Source organism: Dermacentor variabilis, chromosome 3 (assembly GCF_050947875.1).
Source record: "Dermacentor variabilis isolate Ectoservices chromosome 3, ASM5094787v1, whole genome shotgun sequence".
Classification (NCBI taxonomy): Eukaryota; Metazoa; Arthropoda; class Arachnida; order Ixodida; family Ixodidae; genus Dermacentor; species Dermacentor variabilis.
The window spans coordinates 170431500-170439646 of record NC_134570.1 but is presented as its reverse complement, the minus strand read 5'-3'; the positions used below and the strand labels follow the sequence as shown (position 1 = coordinate 170439646).

At 48.6% G+C, this 8147-nt stretch overlaps 1 protein-coding gene across 1 annotated transcript; it reads right to left on the bottom strand.

Annotated features, from left to right (window-relative positions):
• Positions 1 to 4502: 4502 nt before the first annotated feature.
• On the bottom strand, positions 4503 to 7918 carry LOC142574894 (uncharacterized). Its single transcript, XM_075683890.1, has 2 exons — positions 6437 to 7918; positions 4503 to 4607 (listed from the first exon to the last, which is right to left on the bottom strand). The coding sequence occupies exons 1-2, from the start codon at positions 7916 to 7918 to the stop codon at positions 4503 to 4505; spliced, it is 1587 nt and encodes a 528-aa protein (XP_075540005.1).
• Between the last annotated feature and the right edge of the window lie 229 nt (positions 7919 to 8147).

Sequence of the window (8147 nt, the reverse complement as noted above, 5' to 3'; positions counted from 1 at the left end):
GGTAATTTATTTTCGTAAAGGCGCGACGTATTTGGACCAGTGACTCTCTGGAGTCTGAATTAGAAAATATCGCGTAACCACTTTTCTCATAATATGAATTAGAAGCATGCCGGACAATGGGACATAGCGGAGGCCATTCAGAAAAAGCTTCGGCGCACTCCTCGCCCGACTCTCGGACGCCACCGGCATCAGTGCCTTCCGGCACTTGCATGTTTTTACAGCGAAGCCGTCTACCTCTACCCCCCTGGATTTGTCTTGTCAGTGGTCAAAAACTCAACCAATGACAGGAGGAGGCGTGTGCATCGTTGAGTTTTGCCGTACCACCAGACTATGCTAGTTTCCGCGGAAGCGGCGACGCCAGCCGTGGGGGGAAGGGGGAATAGAAATAAATAGAACCATAAAGCTCGCCTTCGCGCATAGCGTTGGCTGCGAATGTTTTCGGTAGAGATTGCCATTGCAGAAGCTGCAGTTGTTGCCTGGAAGGGGCAACTGTACTTCGTTCCATACATAGCAGTGAACGCAGTGGAAGCTAGGCAAGAAGTTCGGCCAACAAAAGTTATCACTCCGCACCTTCCGCCTATGCTTTGCAGGGCGTGAAATTCATATAAACTTTGCTGTGCGCCGAGAGCGTTCGCTCAAGTGAGGAGACGCGTGAGGCTCCTCGCGGTGGGTTGCAAATAAAATCCCGGAAAGAACGATACAAATAAATACGATCTAAATCAACGCATAAGCAGTTGTACACCACAATGTGCTCGTTTCTAAGAATGAAAACGTGTTTAATTCAATACTGAGCCTATATAAAAAACAGTTGCGCACAATTGCGGTCAAAAAGCATCAAACTATATCCAAGTACGAATGCAGCCACTGCAAGAAGTCTCTCTAGCCTGCGAAGCACTGACTGCTATCTATGGAACAGAATATAGCGCATACGAAGGAGGGAGTGACGTAACTGCGCATTCATATGTAAAAAGCAGAACCTGAATAGCAACTGATTTCATTTCTCTTCTGATAGTGCCATTGAAATGTCACACGCAGTTGGACTCGCGAAGGGCAGCGTGGAGACGATGAGCGGCGACGCACACAGCTGCGTCAATATGCACAATGTCGTCATGCTCAGGATAAGTGTCAATATGCACAATGTCGTCATGCTCAGGATAACGATTCGTGCCCTAAAGCAAGCCACGAACACTTAGGACGCCTGAGAGCTGCGCGAGAACAATTCACTATGAAAGGAACAGCAACGGCAATATGCACAACCACGTAGATTTCAGGCTCGGCAGGGCCTAATTCAAGGCTGCATCACATTGATCTATCGGATCAGGTGATACAACAGCTTCCCTGGCAAGCCACCTCGCAGTGTGGATTGGAGCCCTTTCTTTTTCACTTATATTCACGAGCGTCACTAATGCGAATTCGATAGAACTTTAAGATGGAAAAATTATTTCTTATTTCGAGGTAGAGGTGTAAATCTAAGTGCAGGAACAAGGAATAACTTACAGCGCATGTAGAGAACGTTCTTATCGCTAGCAAATATGAGCCATATCTATGAAGCCGTTCCCACAATAAAAACATTTCTTCCCAACAAACAAGCGTCTTTCATGTCCAGGGGCACTATAGCGTAAGACTACTCCAATCTGTTGTTATTCTGATCCTCCCACGTCAAACTTACTTTAAATTCCAATGGCGGAGTCGGAGCAAGTTTTTCTGTACGTTTCGGAGCAAGTTTGTTCCAATGACGGAGTGAGAGCAGGAGTAAGGTGTTCCAATGAGACAGTCGGAGTGGATTCAGGGCGGGAGTCACTCCGTGGAGCAGAAAAAGATGCTCCGCCAAAATCGGCGGAGTGGACCGGAACTCTGCCTGACGTATTTCCTTTACCACGTTTGTCTGCTGGGAGGCGCGACCGGTCACGACTCGCGAGTTGTGTTGGTAATGGCGGAAGACATGAACGGCTCGGCTGGTTCGGCAAAGCGTGCGGCATTGCTTCTGATACTCGATAGCGACAGCTCCTAATCGGAAAGCTCAAGTTCCGAAACGAGCAATTGCTCGGATAGTGACAGCGACGCTGAAACTGCCGCTTACGAGCGGGAATTCGACAGGATGTTCCGCATTCCTGCAAAGAGGCCTAAAGTAGTTGGCTTCATCGAGGACGTCGTGCGGCAGTGCTCGGACGATGAGGTAAGGAAAAAAAGGAAAGCAGCACACTCAAGGTTTAACACGTTGTGGTGTTTTCGTTTGTTTCCTTTTTTGTGCAGTTCCGAAGGCACTTCAGGCTATCTCGACCTGTGGCGGAAAAGTTGATCGCCGACATTGCCGCGTCGTCAATGTGCCCTTCGGACACACATGGAGGGTTCCAGCGAAATCTGCGGAAAGGCATATCTTGTCTTTTATCTGGTTAGTTCTCATCGTTTTTTATATGCACCTGCCAAATTAACAACGATAATTGAAACGCGAAAGAGTCGGATGCCTGCATAAAAACGCATTTGACTACGAGCTCGTTGCTTGCACTACACTGTAGTCTGAAACTGCTTTTTCGGATGCGTGTAATCCCACTGCGCAGGTACGCGGCTAACAAAACCTGTATGAGAAACGTGGCCAGCCGGTTCGACTTGTCGGAAACTCTGTTTACCAAATCCTTCACAGAGTAGCCGACTTCCTCCTGACTCTGGGACAGTCGTTGATAAACTTTCCTGCTGACCTGGAGAACCTCACTAGAAGTTTTGAGAAGGTTTGTTTTGATTTTCTTTACCTATAAGAAGCAATTAATATCGGCCAGCCAAGTTTCATTGATATCGCAACATCACTGTGCACGTTTTGTTTCATATTTCAAGCTCTATAATGCTGAACCTTCATGAAAACGTAATAGCTTGTGATGATAACGCTCAGAACTTACACCAGTGGTGGTTGAAACATTCAACCTAAATGTATCTCTCGGGATCACAGCCAATTCCTTGCTTAGGCATGATGCTGCATGCTTTGTCATCACCCACAATAGTAGATGTCTGTTCAGATTTCCGGGCGTACGGTGCGATATAGACCATGTCTGCTTTGGCAAGCAAATTTTCATTACGTGCTTCAAATCGATTAAGGGAAGATACACGGGGTTTGTTTTATTTTCTGTCCCATTTTGTTATAGTAAATAGAGAAGTGGATAGTAAAAAAAAACATGTAATATGTTGTGTGCACGGCAGTGTAGGCTGCCCTCAGTACTTCTGAAAGTTGCATTTGGTTTGTATTTTGTTTCTTTAACTTAAATGGCGCTGTGCCATTAAGGGTATGCTGTTAACGTGAGTTAATGGGTATGAGCACCAGTACTTTCTCTTAAAACTCCTTGCAAATGCACATTTTATGTTCAGACATGGATGATATCGCTCAATACAAGTGTATGACTTGGTTGCAGGTGTCTGGAATGCCTGATGTTGTTGGCTGCATAGATCGGTTGTACATCAAGATACAGTGCCCGGAGAAGGTTGCTTCGACCATATTGTGACAGGCACCACTACCTTTCACTCACACTACAGGCCATCTGCGATGACCAAAGGCGCTTCTTGGATACATTCATTGGAAGTTCAAGCAAAATGCATGATTCGCATGTGTTCAGCTTGACGCCACTTTCAAAGAAAATCTCTGCAGTATGTCAGGGGTCGTACCATCTTTTAGGGGACGCAGCGTATCTACTGCGGGAACACCTGTTCACACCCTACAGGGATTACGGTGCTTTAACAAAGCAGCAAAAGCACTTGAATTATAAGTTTTCTGTTGCATCGAGTAGAGCAGACGACGACACGTCGTGTGTCACTTGCTGGGCAAAAGTGAGCCCCAGCGTTTATTCAGCACTGGTTTTATACACGTTGTGAACAGGCGGGTAACGCCCTTATCACATGGGGGCGTATCGTGCCATGAACACAGAGCGCGCTGCATGCTGAGCAGATTAGATACAGATTACGATACATCCCCCTTCGTAACGAAAAAAAAAAAAAACTTAGGACAAGGAGCGCTTTTAGCTCGGGAGAACAAAAAGAAAGTTAAAGAATCACTGCACATCCAAAACTACAGCAAAGATTAGAGCACTGAATACAGTCACGGCACTTGTTGAAAGTTCGCGTCATACATTAAGCGCCGAGGTGGTCTGCGTTGTCTTGTAGCCCTTGGAGCAGTTGCTTGTTGCGGAACTGTCGGCACAATGCTCGCTGTGCTGTTTGGGTTTTGCGCCGCCTCTGGGTCGTGTTGTGTGCTGGCAGGGGCAGCGTATTCTTGAAAAACACCTTCGTCGTCGTGAGGAGGACCGCTAAGGCGAAAAGATTCTCTGGTTGGCAGCAGATGCTCGCGGTTGCGTCGCAAGAGTTGCCCGTCTTCAGTCATGACAACGTATGACCTTGGTTGACCAGACGACTGAAGAACCCGAGCCTTTCTTCTCCATGATGAGCTGTCTTTTATTCTGACCGTTTCGCCGTTGTTGAGCGGTGCGAGTGGCCCTCTTGAGTAGTCTGTTTGCTGGCGTTTGTCAACCCGCCGGCTTTGTCCGACCTGAACGGTTGGTAGAGTTGTTCGCAGCGAGCGTCCCTGTAATATTTCGGCTGGTGGCCAGCCGCATTCCAGTGGAGTTGACCTGTAAGCGAGAAGACCAAGCCAAAAGTCTTGTTTAGCTTCAGTTGTTTTCTTCAAGATTCTCTTGACTACTTGTACCCCCTTTTCGGCGAGTCCGTTGGAGCGGGGAAAATACGGGCTTGAGGTCACGTGTTTGAAATCGTACACTTTTGAGAACATGGCAAATTCTCTACTGGAAAACTGAGGCCCGTTATCAGTGCATACCTCTACAGGTATGCCATATCTGGAAAATATGGCACTTGCTGCATCTACAGTAGTTTTTGCTGAAGTGTCTACGAGCTGTTGGACTTCGGGAAAATTCGATAGGGCATCATAAACACACAAGTAGGACCGACCTGCGTGGCTAAAAATGTCCATGCCGACGCGGTACCATGGTTGGTCTGGAACCGGACGCATAATCAAAGGCTCTTGCGGCAGCTTGTAAGCGTACGTTTTACATACAGAACATGCCTGTGCAAACGTCTCGATATCAGTGTTCATTCCTGGCCAGAACACCAGGCGCCGTGCCCTTTCTTTGCACTTGTTAATTCCCATGTGGCCTTGATGAGTTCTGGCCAACATATCGCGCCTCATACTGGCCGGAATGACAATCTTACAGCCTTTCAAGAGAACCCCTTTTACTTCCGATAGCTCAGCGGCAAAAGGCTTGAACGGTCCTTCAATTGGTTGCCCGTTCTCCAGGTGCTTTAGCACAGCGGCGAGCTGCGTGTCCTTTCGTGTCTCGGAAGCCAGTTCTTTCCACATGGTTTCGCTGACAAGAGAATCAACCACACTTACTGCGTGCACTTCGACGTCGTCGTTGTTGTTGTCTGCGTTATCTGCTGCGCCCTTAACGGAAGCCCTGGACAGCATGTCCGCCAGTAGGAGCTGTTTTCCTGGAACATAATGCATTAAAATGTCATAGCGTAGCAGACGCAAAAAAAATCGCTGCAGTCTTGGCGGCATGTCACCGATCGCCTTCTGTGATATGGAGATCAACGGACGATGGTCAGTCTCAACGACAACCTTCCGCCCATACATGAAATGGTGAAATTTCTCGCAGCCGAAAACTATGGCCATTGCTTCCTTTTCAATTTGTGAATAGCGTTGCTGCGTATCAGTAAGCACTCTGGAGGCGTACGCAACCGGTTTCCATGCACCGTTGTGATACTGCAGCAAGGCAGCACCGATTCCGTTTTGTGACGCATCGCATGATAACCTGGTTTCTTTTTCAGGGTCAAAAACTGATAGCAAGGGCTGCTTGCTAAGGCTGTCGCACAGCGCTCTCCACTCTTTTTCGTGATTTGCCGACCATTCGAAAACAGTGTCTTTTTTTAGCAAGCTTCTGAGAAGCGTTGTCCTTTCTGCTAGTGTTGGCAAAAACTTTCCAAAATAGTTCACGACACCAAGCATGCGTTGAACTGCTAGTTTATCACTAGGGGGTGCCATCTGCAACATGCACTCAACATGGGATGCATTTGGACGGATTCCTTCTTCGTTTATTACGTCGCCCAGGAATTCAATTTGTTGAACGCCAAACTCGCACTTTGCTGGATTGAACGTAAGGCCCGCACGTTCTGCCGCTTCTAGCGCTGATCTTAGACGTTGGTCGTGCTCTTGTTGGGAATTGCCCCACACGAGTATGTCATCGACATACACTCTAACGCCAGGAAGCGCGTCAAAAATTTCACTTAGGGTTTGCTGAAATACTTCGGACGCTGATGATATTCCGAAAGGCAGTCGCAAAAATCGATAGCGGCCGAAGGGTGTCGCAAAAGTGCATATCCTAGACGTCTCGTCATCTAAGGGAATTTGGTGAAACCCTGCGTTTGCATCTAGGCGAGTGAATACTCTTGCGCCGGCCAGCTCGGCCTCTATGTGTTCCCGCCTCGGCATCGCGTAGTGCTCGCGCTTGAGGCACTCATTTATTTTCCTGGGGTCCATGCAGACTCGCAGCTTCCAGTCTTTCTTTCGTACGATAACAAGGGGACTCACCCAGTCTGTTGGCTCAGTGACTTTTGCAATTATTCCGGCTTGTTCCATACGTGACAACTCCTCCCGAAGTGGCTCCTCTAAAGCCAGTGGCACTCGACGAGGTCTCTGAACCACTGGCGTGGCGTCCTTGCGAAGCACCATGTGGTATACTCGTTTGACGCAGCCGGTGCCAGTGAAAAGGTGACGAAAGCTGGCAACCACTTCTTCAGAGCTGTTTTGCGACACGCTGTTCACGCGTGAAATCAGTCCCAGGCGTTCACTCGCCTCAAGTCCTAGGATTGCTTGGCGCCCCTTTCGTGCCACGAAAAAGCTCAGCATGGCAATGCAACCATTTAAAGAGACTTCGGCCCGCATGACGCCAATGTGTTTGATTACATCTCCGCCGTAGGAGCGTAAAATCGCGCTGCTGGGGTACAGGGGCGGCTGTGGGTTCATTTTGGCGTATAATCCATAAGGCAACAAATTTGCCTGCGATCCCGTGTCAACCTTTAACTGAACTGCCACGTTCTTGATTTGGACTTCCACCGTCCAGTCATGCTTGCTGGACACATTCTTTGCGGATACGTCGAGAATCTCGAAATCGTCTTGGCCGCTTTGCAACTCGCCAACAACTGCCGTCGCTTTACAACATCTGGCAAAGTGGTTTTTCCGCTGACATCTCCGGCACGTTTTTCCAAAAGCAGGGCACCTTCTTGGGGAGTGTTTTCCGCCGCAGTTTCGGCAGTCATAACGTGTCTGTTCTCGGTTTTCGCGGCTCGTGCTAGTCCTGCTGATAGGATGCACTTGGTGTTCCTGGTTCCACATTTCCTTGTGAGTTGCTGATGCTTCAGCTGCTTTACAGGCTTGTTCTGCCTTCTGCAGGGTCAAGTTGTTGTCCCTGAGGAGCTTTTCACGTACCGTGTAGTCATTTATCCCGAACACAATTTGGTCCCTGACCATCGATTCCGCCAAAGCTCCAAAGTTGCAAGCACGTGCTTGATTCTTCAGGTCTCGTAAGAAATGCTCCACTGGTTCGCCAGCAGCTTGGATTCTTCTCCTGAACATATACCGCTCGTGAACCTCATTGGTCTGTGCAATGCAATACTCATCAAATTTTTTCACCACTGTGGCATAGTCGTCGTTCTTCTCGCCTGCTGCAAACGTGAAGGTGTTAAAGACTTCAATGGCCTCTGCGCCCGCGACGCTCAAAAGCAACGCTGTCTTCTTGGACTCAGTCCGAGGCTTTTCTGCGACCTCTGACGCCGTGAGGAAAATTTCAAACCTTTGTTTGAAGAGCTGCCAGTTCTTGCGCAGGTCGCCTGTTGTAAGGAGCGGCTCCGGTGCTTTGAGGAAATCCATTTTCCGCCACAGGATCGCTGGTCTTCACGCGTCGTGCAGGAAGTGCATTGCCATGCTATCCCACTTCTGACACCATGCATCGAGTAGAGCAGACGACGACACGTCGTGTGTCACTTGCTGGGCAAAAGTGAGCCCCAGCGTTTATTCAGCACTGGTTTTATACACGTTGTGAACAGGCGGGTAACGCCCTTATCACATGGGGGCGTATCGTGCCATGAACACAGAGCGC

Bases quoted from the DNA above. Each gene is read 5' to 3' on its own strand.
- LOC142574894 (XM_075683890.1), bottom strand. From the start codon at position 7,918: ATGGATTTCCTCAAAGCACCGGAGCCGCTCCTTACAACAGGCGACCTG. The intron at 4,608-6,436 runs GTATTCACTCGC...TCTCGCTTACAG, and splicing joins CCGAGCTGGCCGGCGCAAGA to GTCAACTCCACTGGAATGCG.